The sequence below is a fragment of the Lepisma saccharinum genome, chromosome 9 (genome assembly GCF_977018435.1).
Source record: "Lepisma saccharinum chromosome 9, izLepSacc3.1, whole genome shotgun sequence".
NCBI classification, from domain to species: domain Eukaryota; kingdom Metazoa; phylum Arthropoda; class Insecta; order Zygentoma; family Lepismatidae; genus Lepisma; species Lepisma saccharinum.
The window spans coordinates 79,699,079-79,717,502 of NC_139237.1; the positions used below are offsets into that span (position 1 = coordinate 79,699,079).

An 18,424-nucleotide genomic window follows, 5' to 3' on the forward strand; every position below is an offset into this window, starting at 1 on the left:
CATTCACGGATAGCCCCATAAACCATTTCGGAACGACTTGAGATGACTGGACCCCTCTCAGATTTTCTTCATATTTGGCATACTTTTCTTTCATCGTGGGATCTATTTGACCGGCAAATCATATATTTTTCAAGGGAAATATCCCACCGACGCACAATTGACATGCTTCCCTTACATGAACTGCATGCTCCACACGTTCAATGACGTAACCCACTGTCAGTGTTTCAAACTCCTTTTTTTTTTTTTTTTTACTATGCTTGCCTAACCTAACCTTATGGAAATGGAGGTATGACTTGAGATGACCGGACCCTCTCCGATTTTCTTCATATTTGACATGCTTACTACTTGAGGCCTCCTAATCACGAATCTGAAGTAAAATTTGTCGGACACGTCTAGAAATTGCAAAATAAGCGAAAATAAGGCGTTACTTTTCAGAATGGAAACTGTTGATTTTTGCGAAATTTTTTGTTTCACACACAATTATATATATTCCTGATACTACCACGACACCAAATTTTAACTATGTTTACCTAACCTAATCGAAACTAACCTAACCACTCGCCAATAGTTCGTGAGCTAGTGTCAATGGTTTGCAATTATTTGCAATTTCTAGATTCTGATACTACCACGACACGAAATTTTAACTATGTTTGCCTAACCTAACCACGCACCAATGGTTCGTGGGGCTAGTGCCAATAGTTCGTGAGGTTAGCGTCAATGGTTCGCAATTTCTAGACGTTTTCTGACAAATTTTAACTTCAAATTTGTGATTAGGAAGCCTCAAGTAGTGAGTATGTCAAATATGAAGAAAATCGGAGAGGGGTCCGGTCATCTCAAGTCATACCACCTTTTCCATAAGGTTAGGTTAAGTTTGGTTGAGTTAGGCAAGCATAGTGAAAAAAAAAGGAGTTTGAAACACTGACAGTGGGTTACGTCATTGAACGTGCGGAGCATGCAGTTCATGTAAGAGAAGCATGTCAATTGTGCGTTGGTGGGATATTTCCCTTGAAAAATATATGATTTGCTGGTCAAATAGATTCCACGATGAAAGAAAATACCTCCACGAATTTTGAAAAGCTTGGAGAAACTCATTTCCGTAAGTAGTTTCTTCTGTAAAAATGAAGAAATGTGTCTCCGATAAGTTTTGAATGTACACCCTCGAAAGTTTCCATTCTTTTTTTGATATATTTCTGTTTTATACACAACAAAATCTATGCCAAGGTTCGGAAAGTACAAATTGCACAGATATTTAACACCCACTGTACCCCCTCGAGAATTACGTTGACATTTGTATTAACAGACAGATTTTGATGTTTTACGGGTAACAGTTCGGTATATCGGAAACACATTTCTTCATTTTTACAGGATAAACTACTTACGGAAATGAGTTGCTGTAAGCTTTACAACGTTCATCATGGAATATATATGACCAGGAAATCATGTATTCAAGAGAAATATCTCACTGACGCAAATTTGCCATTGCTTTCGGTACGTGAACTGCATGCTGCGTATGTTTGATGATGTAAACCCCTGTCAGTGTTTCAAACCCCCTTTTTTTCCCAGTATGCTTGCCTAACCTAACCTTATCGGAAATGATTTGTGGGGCTATCCATCAGCTACCGTGCATAATGGTTCGTGGGGCTATCCGTGAATGGTTCGTGGGGCTACCCCGGCTATCCTTCAGCTACCCGTCCATAATGTACAATTTCCACTGGTGACAAACACGATAGTAGGTATTTTTCGGTGAAGAAGATTTGAAACCCTGCATACCTACGTGAGTCAAGATGTGGCCGCCATAATGTGTGTTACGGAAGCGAAGAAAGGAATAAAAAAAATCACTCTGTATGTAAAAAATTGTGTTTTCGTGTAAAAAGCATAATGCCACCTTGAACTATGTTCCGCAATACACAATTGGTAAGTACGAACCATGCGGAACACAAAATATCCGATTTTAATATGTTTCCGATATATTGAACTGGTACCGTTTTACGTAATATGAAATTAGTTTCAGCATGCGGAAAACACAAATAACTGAGATATTCGATCACAAAGTATGACCACGTAAGCAAACCCTGCCATTTCGGAGTGCTTTCTCCACTTTTTATTATTAAGACTCTTCATATGAACACTCAAATAGCGAAATAACACGTCGATAATAACTATTGGTACCAAACCTAGCACTCCCAACCTTACTACGTACAATTATAGTTGCTCTTGTGAAATGTCGTTTTGAGTGCTAGATCCACTTGTGCAAAGCCTTCGGGCTGTTCTTCACTGTAAAGTAACATGCTATGGTAACAGACATACTTTACTTCACAATAACACATTTCCGCGAGCTAAAATCAACTGAAAACATTCATAAACAACAAAACCTTCATATACCATGCAAAATATTTCACTTTCTCTAGGGGTTAGAGAGGTTCAAGGGTTCCTATTTAACTCCGAAATGTGGCTGACATTCGTCCAAGTACTCCAATCTTGGAACACTTTGGCAGTTTTTTTTTGTATGCACACATAAATCCAAACACCACACTGAAATTTGAACAGTATTAATCCCAACACAGCCCGAGTTCCAACTGTTTAATTCCAAACTTTTAACTCCAAAGATGCATACTAACATGTTTAGATTTAATCATAGTGATTACGGCTAGAATGAAGAATACAGATAATGTCTCCAATTTCGTTAATTTTTGGTATACTAACTAAAATTGGCATTCTAACAACAGATTCGTGATTAGAAGGCCAAATTTAGTTAGTATACCAAAAGTTTATGAAATTAGAGACATTCTCTATATTCTTCACTCGCTGTGTGATTACTTCCTGCATTTTTTGTGGCGAGTGATTTTTCTCTTCATATGCTACAATATAGGGATTTTTTTTTTTGCAAGACACTGATCACATGCTTTGTGATCTCAAAGATGAAACCCCTCTAACGTAAAACACATGCAAAACAAGAATAAACAAGCAATGTCTGCATGCTGGGAATCACAGATGTTTTTGTAAACCACCTTTTATATCATATTTTCTCCCATAATTAATACTGTGAAACTGAACGGCACTAATTCCTTTTTTGAAGCTTGAGGCTTGTTTCTGCAGACATTTCCAGTAATATGTACGACTTCCCATTAATCCTTTAAAATGTGCGAAAATCTTTAAATTGTTGTAATCCCGTCTTACCAGAGATCTGAGGTCACAGGGATGCTTCAATAATACATTTAGGTAGAGCTTAAATATACTTGTGAGTTGAACCTGCTCCGACTAAGAGGAATGAGATATGGAAGGTTGAATTTAAAGGTTATTTACGCTTGTTCATACCTGGTAGGCAAATGATGTTTCTTGTCCAGATGCTTCTTGCATACCGAATTGTGACTGATGTGAAGGTTCGATACTGTGACCCTTGACTCACTGTTCCGAGCAATCCCGCGCGAATCGCTGCATGCTTATGCAGCCGTAAACTTTGTACACCGTCGTCGTAGTTTAGTTCGTTGTAATGTGTACTAGTAATATAAGAGTAATGAGAGCGAGCTTGCTTTTTTAATCTTTTGCTTCGAAAGGTTATTACACCTTTCGAACATGCTGGATCATGTTAGATCCACGTATTTGCCTCTCAGTCAATGCTTCACGGAAGTTACGAAGTTTGCGCATTCTTGAGATTGCTCGCTGGTCGGACAATTCCAGTGAATAAACAAGCATAAAATAATCTCTTGACGATGTTTTCTCGTATTTTTAATCACCATATCTCTACAAAATATTCAGAACCGTTATCCCCAACATGTCTAACCTAACAAACCATCATTATAATTTAAAATTTTTTGATACACATGACAAGAGTATACAGTCATAATTCTTTTCTTCTTGAATTTATCACATCAATTTCTTTATTTTTTGTACAGATCAAGTTTGTATGAGTGTGTACGCATAATTGTTTATAGGCCTACTAGATATTTCCTTTTCAGATCAAGGTAGATTTGAATGCATTCAAAGAAGAGAAATACGATGAATCAAATGCTTTACTTATTCCATCAAAGAAGAGAAAAACAAAAGCAAAGTCCAAAAATGTACAGGTTACAAAGATTCTCTCTAAAAAACAAAGAAAGAAGCTGGAAAAAATTGTGGACCAAAAGAAGAAGAAAGAAAAGGTTTGTATAACTGTTTTATGCTTTTTTTTTAAAATAATTTGATATATATTTTAATGTTCAAATTTGACAGTAGCAAGTATGTTAGCGAATTGGCTTTGTAGTTCCTAGAACATGAATGATAATTTGAGACTATAGTTTTATATTTAGGCCACTTTGTGGACAGAAAGACTAATTGGAACTGGACATACAGTTCAAAGTGTGATTCGGACCACTGTAATGCATCTCCAGCGGGAATTGAACCCGGGACCCATTGATTACAAGGTGATGCCATCTAGGAAATTTGACGAGTTGAGTCAATATTAGTTTTGTACAGATTCCGCAAGTCCTAGACATTAACTTTAAGTTGGGGGAGCATGCCTGATATACACATGTTTTGCCATTTTTTGGGAGGGCTGCATAACCCCCACCCCCACTAATAGTGTCAATGAATGATTTTTTTTTCTGGTAATGTCAGGGAAATTGACTGTTTTTCTGTAAATGTAACTTTTTTGTAGTAGTGTAAAGGGTGTTTTTTTAAGAGTGATAGAACTTTCGATAGAGATAGCTGTCATTTGTTTTGTTTTGATGACATGTTGTTTTGTCATTTCATATCAGTAAGCATTGGCAAATTATCATGGAAAGACTGACGCCGCAACAACGTTTACAAATTGTGGAAATATATTTCCAAAATCAATGTTCTGTTCGCCAAACTTCGGAAATATCGGTGCTGTCAGTGAATTGACCTCACAAGTTCATGGGACCTAACGCCACTGGATTATTTTCTTTGGGACATCTAAAGTCTCTGGTTTATGCTGATAAACCAGCAACAATTGACTCTTTGGAAGCGCTGGTTATTACCGGTAGTCACAGTAGAAATTTTATATTTAATACTCTAGGAAAAGGGGTCATGTTTTGAACTATTTTCATGTAAAAATTACTACATTAGGTGCAACACGTATTCTTAAATAATATTTAAAAATACTAAAACTTATTCTACTTACGATTGGTAAGTATATACTATATCCGCGTGTTTCCTGAGCCTTGCGAATTACGTCCAGGGTAACATGAAAACCCATCTTTTTGTACTCTCGCTTTTCCCATATTTTAAACATCCCAATCCAAATCTCATCCATATTTCCATCCTCCCTGTTGAATTTATTATCCCTATCCTTGCAAATGTAGGAAGCCTCATATACATTCCTACTAATTTGTTTATTTTCATTCCGAACGACCTCCCGTTTCTTAATTTCGTGTCCCTCTTCAATAATATTCTCTGACAGCCCTGTTGTAGAGACTCCCTCCCTTATATCCTTTTCATGCTCTCTTCATGTTATATCCATACTCCTACCCGTTTCTCCGATATATTCCTTAGTGCACTCGCATAACTTTTTAACTTTAATTTGAAATGCTTCTTTTACATTGATTTTGTAATGTTTGTGGTTTTAAATAGTAGCGTGGGAATGGCAGTTTAAACAGGTTTTGGCAAGTTTTCTAAATTCCTCCTTTACCAGAGTCATACCTATATCCTTTTACCTGGCTTTTGAATCGACTTGACGTGGCTATGGAGTGTTTTTGATAGTCAAAATAGAACCTGATGAAAGGAACAGTGGTTTCCCGAAATGTTAGGAAATAATATATACTCACCAATCATAAGTACAATAAGTTTTAGTATTTTTAAATATTATTTAAGAATACGTGTTATTCTGTAATTGTGAGTAATTCACACAACCAAAAGTTATGAGTACATCAGGTGGTTATTGGAATTTATCACTTTCTTGTTGCAATATTTAGGTTGTGTTTGATAAATATTAAGATTAATAGGTAATATTAGGGATGTGCTGAAGCCGATTACAGATGTATGAAAATCAGCCGAAATTGACACATCGGCATCGGTATCGGAATCGGCAAAAATCCGATATTTAAACCGGTACAGATTATACTAGAGTTTTTACCTTCTAATAAGTTTTATATTCTAGTTTTGTAAGATTTATTGAAAATTTGGTTATGATACGTCATTATTGTAGAGTTTTTGTAATAAAATTATTGCAAACTCATTCAGAGGATCAACCTAACTATAAATCGGAAATACAACAGTACATTGCTGAACCAGGATCTGCTGTTGTATTGGAAATTCAAAAATTAATATTCAAACCTGAAGCAAGTCCTGAGAAAATACTTGGGAATACCTGCTGCATCAGTATTCAGTGATTGAGTGTTCAGTGTTGCTGAACAGATTTGTGATAAGAGAAGTAGGTTACTTCCTGAAGTGCTTCCAAATCTCGTGTTTCTGAAGTTGAATCTGGCAGAACAGGAATTCATTTTGCATTTCAAAGAACTGCTTGTGTACTAATGTTAAATCTCTTGAGAATCCATGTTCTTCTTAAAGGTTCACATAACATTTTGTAGATGCAAATGTACATTCGCATCTCTTGAGAATATATATGTAAATACATATGATATGCAATAGAAATGTACATAGCAAATTTATTTTTGTCATGCTGAAAATAACATCCCATTTCTGTTTAATAATTTTATGTATCGGAATCGGTTAAATATCGGCATCGGTATCGGTTCCAAAAATTATCGGTGAGTACATCGGCATCGGTAAATTTTCAGCTTCGTCACATCCCTAGGTAATATTATTAATTTTTACGATAGATATTTGTTACATAAAAAATGATTATTTGTTAACCATTAGTCGATATGTAGCAGGTATTACATGAAACCTCACTCCCGTAAGTCAATTTTTGTTGAGTTTCTTGTTATTATTTGGTTAAGTGTCATTCTAAATATGGTGTTTAGCTAAATTGTAGTGACCTTCGTACATGCATGTTTAAATATATGATTTTTCCTAATGATGTGGTCTGGAAAACCTGGAATAGTCGGGGAATGTTGCTTGTATAAACTTGTAAACACCTTGTAGTATTGATATTGAAACATTTCTTGATAATCGGTTATGTTTTTTAAATACCGGTACTTTTCTTTTAGCACATTTTATTTTTGTTTTCTCTAAACAGAGAGCCAGTTTGCTGGATGCCCTTTCTCAAGTGCAGGCATCACCAGATGATTTGAAACATATGACTTCAATTTCAACTGTCCAAACCAAGGGATTGAGATCACTGCTTCGAGAAGCAGCAACCAATGAAACAGAACAACAACAACATCCTCCAGACAAAGTTGAAACTGTAATGAAAGTTAACAGTGTTGCTGGAAGTAGGAGAAGGAAGTATTTGCAAATAGTTGATGCAATTACTGATAAACCAAAGTCTGATCCGAACATTGTAGGATTTTCGGTACGTATTTGAAATGAATTGAATTTTTGCTTTATTTTACTTCGCTTTTTTGTGCCATTTTTTTGACTAATTTGCAAAGATGGGGATGAGTGATGACATGATGAAGTGCCACGGGGCCCGACTGTACATATTTGTAGGTACATATGTATGGACCATTCTATGTTAAATCAGGCAGCAGTTGACACTCCTAGTCACCTATTTTGATAATATTTGGTACATTGCTTTGATTTCCTCCAAAACTGACATGTGAGAAAGGATTTTAGTGCAATGTTAATTGGACGTTATCCATTGTCTATTGCTTTAAGCTATACTTATTATAACACTGGATAATGTCCAATTATGATTGATTGCTTACGTGAAATTTAAAAGATTTCGTAATTCCGCGTTGCACAATTTAATGGTTCAAATTGTGCAACGCGGAATTACGAAATCTTTTAAATTTCACGTAAGTAATTTTAAACCGCGTTTACCGCAACCAGTATGATTGATTGATTTGGTGTTTTAAGTCCACTTTATGCACAGTAAGACTAATTGGGAATGGACCTACAGTTTAAAATGGGATCTGAACCACTATGTGCCTCCACCAGATATCTAACCCGGGAATGTCCAATTGAAATTGCATGCTAATGTAGAACCATTGTCATTAAAATTCAGAAAAATGAGAGGTTTTTGCTGAATTATGATTATTCCATATTGCATGAGGATTGTTCAGAAACTCTTGTAATTTTCAATTGTGCATATTTAGGAAGTAAATGTAGATAGAGAAGCATGCTTGGGCTTGTTGAAACTTATTGCCGGCCTCTGTGGCAAAGTGGTGAGCCCAGCATGCTACGATGCCAGGGGTCCCAGGTTCAAATCCCAGGCTGGGCATGGGTGTTTGTGAGTGTCCCTTCATAAGTTTCATCATATCATCACCACCACTTATCCCCATCTTCGCGATTAGCCAAAAGTGACAGAAAAGGGAAGTAAAAATAAACTAAATCAATCAATTGAAACTTATTAAATTGTGAACACTGTTTAAATTTCAAGTTTTGAATAGCCTGAAAACAACCCCGAGAAGATTTTTCTCATTTGCAGATATTTTTAATTGCCATAATTCCTCTTTAAACGGAAAAAGTGTTATCTTTGTGTGTTTCCATATAACTAAAAAACATGAGACTGAAATTTGTCCTGCATCAGCAATGGACTGAACCACAGTGCACACATGCTGAGACTATTTGTTTGTGCATTTAGATTATTGTCATAGATAATTTATTTCTGAAAATTCAAATCTTTATTACTGAATTGAAATTTTGAAATGTAATTCAGGTAACAGAAATATTTGATTTCATGATGGTTGCGGTAAATGTACTCCCTCTGTCTCATAATTATTGTCCAGTACACCTTTGTTTGTTGTCATAATAATTGCCCGATATTCAAACTGTGACATTGGTGTATACAGAAGAAGAACATGAAACACGGGAATGAGTCATACAACTTGATTACTCAAGGATCAGTACAAATTGTGCTTTCCATCTGCCTCTTCGTCTGTCATTCCTGTACTACCATTTTGGCATACCGGACTATATTTATGGGACAGAGGGAGTACATTTTGTTTAGGGTTGCGACGGATATGACATTTGTGTCGATATTAATATACAATTTACTGATACTGATAACCAGTATTCTACCAATTTGATATAAAGTTGCATATGTTCCTTGAAGAACATAAAAGTTTATTCATAATTGTAAACAGAGAGATGTGGTAGTATATAAATTCGGAGAAATTAGTACTCACTTTATCCACGAAACTGTTTTTCTACTTCGTTCTTTTAATTTCAGTGGTCGCTGCCACCATCCTCGTTGGAACTTCCAAGTTGGCAGCAGCCACTGAAATTAATAGAACGAAGAAGAAGAAACAGTTTTGCAGATAAAGTTAGTACTAATTTCTCTGTATTTATAAAAGTTGAATGTAAACAGGTAAGTGCAGTGGGTTTTGCCTTTGAAAAATATTCTGTAATGCAGAAAGCAAATTAACCACTTTTTTGAAACAGAATCTTTTGTAATTTTATCTACTGTGCAAGATCCTGAATAGTTGAGAAGTCATTTCCTGAAGTATGAATCCCACATCTCCTATTCACACAGAATCACCGAAATTACACATTCTCATGACTGAACATATTAAGGTGCAATTTTTGTACCACACGTGATAGTCTTTAGAAGGATTAGCTGGTGTCCGTTATTAAATTGAAGTTGATACCAATCTGTACAGGTCTCTCTGGCAGAGTTGTGAGCACATCATGCTACAATGCCAGATGTCCCAGGTTTAAACCCCTGTCTGGGCATGGGTGTTCTTTGTGAGTGTCCCTTCATGAATTTTATTGTATAATCACTCATTTCATCTTCGCGATTAGCCAAAAGTGGCAGAAAAGGGAAGTAAAATAAACCAAGTCATTCAATACCAATCTGCGCAATACATTGACATCAGTTCAACCTTATTATTTATGGTACTGAAAACTTAAGATTTCAGATCTTACATGTCTAATTATTTGTGAAACAGGAATCGGGCAGTTCTGATGAAGAGGAAAGCGAAGATGAAGGTACACAAGGGAATGAAATTGAAGAAGATACACAAGGGTATGAAGATGAGGAAGGTATACAAGTGATTGAAGATGACTGTGAACGAGGAAATAAAGAAAAAATAGACCTTTCTGATGAAGATTGTGTCGAAAGTGGTGAGGATAGTAAAATTTCAGAAATTAATGAAGCTGCAAGTGAAAGTACTGTTAATATTCAGAGTGCCACTGCTAAAGCAAATGAACAGTTAGGTCGTAGTAGTTCTGATGGTGTAAAAAGTAGTGATAAAGAGAAACCATCGCCCAAGCCTGCTGTATTTGTTCTTCTGGACAGGCTGCCGCACATTCAGGAAGCCAGGATGAAGCTTCCGATTCTGGCAGAAGAGCAGGCCATCATGGAACTTGTGAATGAAAATCAGGTTGTGATTTTGGCTGGCGAGACTGGAAGTGGGAAAACCACCCAGGTACCGCAGTTTCTCTACGAAGGAGGATATACAAGGTTTGTTTCTGCTACATGTTACTTTCGTAAAAATTGCACCTAAGCTTGCATGCTTGTCACCTTTGGTCATTTGAACCTGTAGTGGACTGCTGGTTTCAAACAAAACCACGTCCATTGGCAGTAATTATAATGGAACTCGGATGTTACGTTTCTGTATTTTACATTTTCCTGCATTATACGTGCAATCTTTTTGGTTCCAACATAACAAAATGTTATAAAATTTACCTAATAATACATTTTCTCACATTTTATGTTTTTATCAGCTTGCTCCACTGCAACACATCATTTCTTGAAACCCGCTCTTACTGGTATATCTTTTTTGTCCATTTATATACATATGAGGGCATGACATAGTGGACTGACAAAACAATAATTTATTTTTACTATTTTTAACAAACAATTTTGGTAAAGTTCAGGAATTGTTTGATTGCTTAAAGCTAGTGAAATTTCAGGAGACCACCTCTGCCTAGAACGTAATACAAGATCGTCCTGTATTGGGTGGGTCAGGTTAATTTGGGGCAGTGGGGCAATATGGGGCATTTTTAGGAAAGTGAATTATACAAAACCTACTTTGCAGAATGTAATGACATTTTTAACAGTTTGTTGGTTCGAATATTTTGAAGAACCTCACTTGTATACTATTTCGTAGGCTAACCCATCGAACCTAAAAAAAAAAATGTTTTTCAGGTAACCATACAGACAACACTACAGTTTAACTTACACACTTTTTACATTTGACGGTTAACCTTCAAGATAGTGTTTGTTTCCCTGTGCTAGGCCCATTACATTTTGTGGAGTGAAGAAAAGGTAAAAACGGGTAATTTGGGGCAGTGTAAAGTGGAAACAGCTGGAAGAAAACATGAACGCTTGTGCTTAATTTGGTTTTCTAAAGTTGAAGTGTAATTTTGATTGTTTTTTGTACTTAAATTTGAAGGTTAGTTAACAAAACAGAGCTGTAAATGTGCCACACTCCTTTTTCATATAGGGTTCCTGGGTTCAATACCCAGTGGAGGCACATAGTGGTTGGGATCCCACTTTAAACTGTGGGAGCCGCAGCTGGCTAGAAAGATGCCCATTCAAAAAGTTCGTAACACTCACACCTCCAGTCTCGATTAGCCTTACTGTGCACAAAGTGGACTTAAAACACCAAATCTATCAATCAAATCCTTTTTCAGATAGGCTTAGTACCTATAGGTTTATCAGTTCATGAATTGCTAGTAAGCCTTATGTCCTTTTCTAGCATTTCTAGTTTGTAAGCTGTTTACACCACAATGTTGTTAAAAGTCTGGAATTATTATTTCATAGGTTAGGTTATTAGACACTTCTTAATAATTTCCTTTGTTTGTCATCAAAAACTAACTGATGGAAGAAAACCCTTTTTACGTAAATAGGTATGTTTTATTGTCTCACTGTAAACATATAAATGACATTGAATAATATGAATTGATGTATTTTACTGCATTTTTGCCCAGAATACCCTCAAGATGGGGTAATTTTGTACGGGGACTGAACTACAGAGGTGAAAGTACAAAAAATGAGAAGTGCCTCACATTCCCCCAACCCTGGGGTAATTTTGGGCAGGGTATAAAACAGTGTACAGAACATTTACTATGGAACCTTTAAAGAAAATGGTCGGAATGTACTCTCTGTCATTCCAATGTATAAGTTATTATTAACTATCGGTCTGAAAGGTATTTCAGTTCTTTTTTAAAAAAAGTGGTGAAAATTGCCCCAAATTACCCCGACCCACCCTATTATATGGATTCAGCTAAAAAAAAATTTCTTCACATACAGGGGAAAGAGGGTTTTGATGGTCACACATTTTGAAAATGCCTTTTTTCCTCTAAAAATTATGGTGTGTATTATAGGATGGAATATTACTCTTCATTCACTGTTTTTTGTTGATAATTTTTACTTTTACACATAATAATGAAAAATAAAACTTCAAAGTGTGCAACAATTAGATCCAGTGGGAAATGTCCAATTTTGGAAATTACCTGAACATTTATAATTTTCTTCTTTCCAAAATTGAGGGACAGGAATTATAGTGGAACCCTAATTGTATGATCCCAAAAGTGACAGGAAAGTGATGCTAAATAACAAAATTTAAAAAAAAAAAATAACTGCTCTAATGATTGCAGCCTGGAAAGAAGCCATGGAATTTTGTGTTTCAAAATTATGTACATCCTAAACATGTGAGAATCGTCAGAAAAGGTTTTTTATAAATACATTTTGCTGGAGCATAAACATTTATGTGAATTTTGTGAATAGAAGTGTGTACATTAATGATGATGCTTTATTTTTTAACTACCAGCCAAGGAAAAATCATCGGCTTGACAGAACCTAGGAGAGTGGCTGCTATCTCAATGTCCAAACGTGTGGCGGAGGAAATGAACCTGACTAGTAAGGAGGTGTCCTACCTGATAAGGTACGAGGGCAATGTAACTGATGACACAAAGATTAAGTTTATGACTGACGGGGTGCTAATGAAGGAAGTTCAGAATGTAAGTTCAGGTAGTGCCCAATTGATATTAATTAGCATATTGTACCACAAAACAATGGAACTAGGTTTTGTTGAATGGGTAAAGGGTTCAAATAATTTTTGTTGTTCTTTTTTCCTTTCTACATAAAAATAAAAAATAGCAAATGTCAGTGAATTGATATTATTATACGGCAAAAGGCATACCTGCAATCATGTGGACACTGCTGCCGATACACGTGTGTTGTCTGCCTCACTTTAGAAGCAAGGTAAAACAGAGCTTTGGTGTGCTTTCCAAATTGTAAGAATTCTATGCATGCTGCTTTGTACAATTTGCTTTTGAATTCTCACCACCATCTCCTCATCCAAACATCAAATACTGCAGTGCCAAAAACTTACTAGAAACATTGCAAACACCAACATGAGAAACCGTCCATGTCACACATGTATTCTATTTTGAGCCACATAATGTTAGTAAGGAGGGTTTATCGTGCAGGCAGAAGTCATTGATCCTCTTAAATATATCTTAAAGATATTTGGGGGTTCCCAATTTTTACTCACGCTGTATCTGCATATAATATGGTTTTATTTAGTATTATAATAGGACTAATTTTGGCTAGGATTAATGTTAAATATCTTTGTTATTCGGGAAAACACCTTCACTAAATGTTAATTTTATTTGTTAAGACACTAAAATACACAAACAGCACAATAAAAAACACTTAGGAGTTCTTCCAAGCTTTCGACTCCTTCATGGAGTCATCTTCAGGGCTGGTCGAGGAAAGACTGAGCAGAAGCGGTTGTCGTTACATTGTTTTAGTGTTTTAACAAATATGTTGCTGGCACGTGACGTAAGACGTTTTCTACAGTCATGTTAATTTTATGTTGAGCCTCAAGAAGTCTCACTGTGGAGCAAATTTTAGAATTTTCTTCTGTCCCCCATTTGGTTTCCAGTGTGTCCAACTTTGGATTTTATCTACATTTTTAATTTTTCGGAGCTTTTATAAAAAGGAAGGTCCAGACACATCATGTGTTTAACAATTTTTGGACTTACCTGGCTCTGCACAAAACTTAAATATGGTTAAGGTGTTTTGCCCTCTTCTTGGTTATTGTGCATCTCAAAGATTAAGAATTATGAAAAATATCTCTTGGATTCAATGTAGTATAGCATGCAAACTACTATCTGAGAGCAAAATTGTGATAGACAAAATGAAAGATAATTTATTTCTGAAGAAAATGGTTTTTGAATCTAAATTTGGAATCATGGAACAGATGTTACAGTAATTTTCATAATTGTCTAAAAGTACTAGAATCACCAAATGGGACTAATGAAAATGGCTGCCAGATCTAAATGGAAGCCTAGGGAAAAAAACGTCAGCTTTGAACATAAGTGATTAAATTATTAATATTTTGAAATAATGTTCCGCAAGATATAAAGTCATTGTAAAAATGTTTATTAAGGTTATTTCTAATAAAAGTATAAATTTTACATATTGAATATAGTATTTTTCTTCTGAACAGGATTTTTTGCTGTCTAAATATTCTGTGATAATAATTGACGAGGCTCACGAAAGGAGTATTTTCACGGACATTCTCATAGGTCTTTTGTCTCGAATTGTGCCTCTGAGGCATAAGAGAGGAAATCCATTGAAATTGATTATCATGTCAGCCACTCTAAGGGTGGAAGATTTCACAGAGAATACTCGCCTTTTTAAGCAGCTGCCACCTTTACTGCAGGTAACGTTTTTAAGTTTTGTTTTTGTGTGAATATGAACGTATGCATGGATGGATTTACTGAAACTTGTAGCTTTTCCTTTCTCATTCTGAATTTTATATGAATTAGATTGTTTGTGAACATTTTTCTTATTTCAATTAAATATTTTTTGCTACAGTTCATTGGTAATTTTATATAAACAAAAATATGTTATTCATCTACTCTCGCTTTGTGCTTAATTTCTAATTGCACATTGCTTTTTGTGTAGTTTAGGTCACCTTGGTTAAGTGTTCTTAAGGCTTGGCTTGACCTTTGGCCGACACCAGGGCAGCTGTTTTCAAATTTTCCTCTCTCTTTGAATATCCACTAGGATATGCTTAGAATTTCTTTTAGAGCATTCACATAAATTTTCGGGTTGTTTGCTTTTGCTGTTATCTAAACATTATCAATAGTTAGGGGCATGCATATTTTGTTTTTGACAAAAAAACGAAATTTGAAAAAACACATTGTAGTGTTAATTTTTCATGTTTTTGAAAGGTGTGAGATGCATTTTGTGACCATGTTTTGTCACGAAATAATGCGAAATGAACTGCAAAAAGCTAAATTAACTCTTAAACACGAAATTCAAGGTTTATTCACCGACGCGACACCCTCTGATGTCGGAATTATCCTGAGAGTTATGCAATTCCCGGAAAATTCGTTAATTCTGCTGTTAATATTGGAGAAGCAAAAGTGGACTCCTTTACACAGAAATAAACTTAATACTCTGATAACTACATAAATGTGCTATTAGAAGTGAAATGTTAATTCTGTGGAATAAGTGTAGTTTTTAAATCAAATTTAGGATTATATTCACAATTTTAAACCAAAATGACTTTTTATATACCACTTTTCATCCAATTTTTCACTGCTATAACACCGATATTTGATTTTATTTACCGCTTTTGAACCCGAAATTCACTCCGTTTTTGTACAGAAATTTTGCTTTTTTATTTACCAAAAATATGTGCCTCTATCAATAGTTCAATAAACTTTACGTGGCGATGAAACTATTGAAAATATCTAGGCAACAGCAAAAGCAAAGTATATGAAGGTTCATGTGAATGCTCTAGAAGAAATTCTAAGCATATGAACTTTCTCAGATTTTGGAATATCTTAGCAGTTTTTCGAAAGGGGAGGAAAATTCGAAAGCAGCTGGCCTGGTTTTGGTCAAAGGTCCAACTTAGCCTTAACATTTCTATGTTTAAAGTTGCTCAATTTTGTTGCCTTAGTTCTTCTATCCCCCTTTGGTATAAACCTTGTAATTCTTGTTACAAGTTTGTGAATATTTATACCACAGATACTGCATTTTGAAGAAGTTTGAATACTGTAATACATTTTGCACAGAACTATTAACGTCAATACTATTTATTAGGGATGGGTGGATATGAAATTTTTGGCTGATACCGATATAAAATGTACTGATACCGATGACCAATATTCTACCGATCTGATATAAAATCCCTAATAATACAATAAGAACCTGAACGATTCATTGACCTCCTTAATAAACTGTGTTTCCAGGTGAATGCAATGCAAAAGATTATGTATATTTAGCCATTTACTTTTTTAAAAAGTAGGGCATAGATATTATCCATAAAAAAATATAACAAAATGGCAGAATTTTGCACTAAATTATAAGTAGAGGCACATATTTTTGGTAAAAAAAAAAGCAAAATTTCGGTACAAAAACAGAGTCAATTTCTGGTTCAAAAGCGGTAAATAAAATAATAAAATTTCGGTGTTACAGCGGTGAATAATCACATCAAAAGTGCTACATAAAATTACATTTTGGTTTTAAATTTGTGAATATAATCCTAAATTTGATTTAAATACTGCACTTACTACACAAAATAAACTTATCCCTTCTAATAGCACATTTATGCAGTTACCAGGGTATTAAGCTTATTCCTGAATAAAGGGATCCATTTTTACTTCTCAAATATTTACAGCAGAATTAATCAATTTTCCGTGAATTGCATAACTCACAGGATACTTCAGACTTGAGAAAGTGTTGCGTCTGTATATAAACGGTAAATTTCGTGTTTAAGAGTCAATTTCGTATTTTGCATTATTTCGTGACAAAACAGGGTAGAAAAATGCACCTCAGACCTCTAAGAAACATGAAAAATGAACATTACAGCATGTAATTTCATATTTCGTGTTTTCGTCAAAAACGAAATTTGCATGCCTCTAATTATAAGATATTTATAGATGTATCGGACCTGTAATTTTATCGATAAAACGACACACCGATATGACTATATTGGCCGATACCGTACCGATTAATCTGTCCCATCCGTACTATTTATGTATTTAAGACTTGTGCAGTTTATCCACAGATAAATGAAGATACTTTTTTTTTTCTAGGTTGAGTCTAGGCAATTTCCAGTAACAATTCATTTCAATAAAAGGACATTGCCAAACTATGTTCGAGAAGCCTATAACAAGGCATGTAAAATTCACACGCAGTTACCTGAAGGTGGCATTCTAATTTTTTTAACAGGTGAGCTTGTATTAGAGATCCTTCGCTTCATGCATTTATTAGTCAGCATGGTGTTTATTACGTAATGAATAACTTGTGTGCATAACGTTCAGTAGAACCCCAATTTGACATCCCCATATTTTACATTTTCCTTCAGTATACAATCATTCTATAAAATAAAAATATTTTTTGATCCTTCAGGGTGCCACTGGAGTAAATTGTCATAAAAATTTTTGTGTCGCCTGTTAAATACAAAATTGATATTCCACTGTATATACTTTATGTAAAATTGCTATTGTTCATGTTGGTTATTTCTTTTGAAATCTTTTCGCATCCTTTATTTTCACTTTTATTGTGTTTTCTTCCTTTTTATCTTCTTTCAGCTCTTCCCTCTGGCTCTCCTCCCCTCTTAGCAGTGACCAATAAATATATCATAACACAATTTGTCATTGTTATTTAGTTGTATTTTGTCTGGACGTTGGTAAATTATTTCAAGTGAGTGAATTACTTGACTAGATCATATTTTTTTGGCAGCATGAAATGTTATTAGTTTTCTTGTGTTCCTAAATATTTCAGATCTCTTCTCTCATACTAAGTAAGCAGGATCACAAGTCAGTATTTTTTTGTTTTCATGACTGCAATTTATGATTATTTGTTTTCGTTAGTGCATTTTGGGGGGAATCCATGATGATGACTGCACAGTAAAGCCAAATGTTTGATGAAGTGTGCTGAGGAAAGTAACATTATTTTGTTCATAAACAGTACAAACACAATGTTTGTCGAACTTAGACAGATATGTGATTTTTAACCAACTACTCTGTCAGAGGGGTTGTCATGGAGTGGGTCGTTAGTGCGTCAGATATGTAGAAAAATCACATGCTTGGTGTTAAAAGCATAGACAATGGATAATGTCCAATTAACACTGCATGCTAAAAAAAAAACACTGTATCAGACATTCATTGAATTATAACGTATGCCTACCATCTGTGCCTATCCAAGCCAAGATAAATGCACTGTTGACCATCTTTACTAATTTCTTTCAGGTCCATCTTAATGTATTTTATTTGTTTAAAACAACACAAAACACACGTACAGCATGATAAAAACACTTCAACCACATCACCTTTGTTCTCTCTTGACCAGCCCTGATGATGATTCCGAGATGGAATCGAAAGCTTGGACAAACTTAAAGTATTTTTCATTGCCTGTTCGTGTGTTTTGTGTTATTTTTAACAAATGTTG

The 18,424-nt window shown here is 35.0% G+C and overlaps 1 protein-coding gene across 1 annotated transcript in view; it reads left to right on the forward strand.

Moving 5' to 3' along the window:
* Nucleotides 1-18,424, forward strand: part of kz (putative ATP-dependent RNA helicase kurz) — a 68,564-nt gene that overhangs the window by 775 nt on the left and 49,365 nt on the right. The window contains exons 2-7 of the mRNA XM_083128507.1: nucleotides 3,957-4,139; nucleotides 7,136-7,411; nucleotides 9,951-10,465; nucleotides 12,780-12,969; nucleotides 14,466-14,681; nucleotides 17,068-17,203. Coding sequence (XP_082984633.1) covers nucleotides 3,957-4,139; nucleotides 7,136-7,411; nucleotides 9,951-10,465; nucleotides 12,780-12,969; nucleotides 14,466-14,681; nucleotides 17,068-17,203 — 1,516 coding nt within the window. The remainder of the gene's footprint in view (nucleotides 1-3,956; nucleotides 4,140-7,135; nucleotides 7,412-9,950; nucleotides 10,466-12,779; nucleotides 12,970-14,465; nucleotides 14,682-17,067; nucleotides 17,204-18,424) is intronic.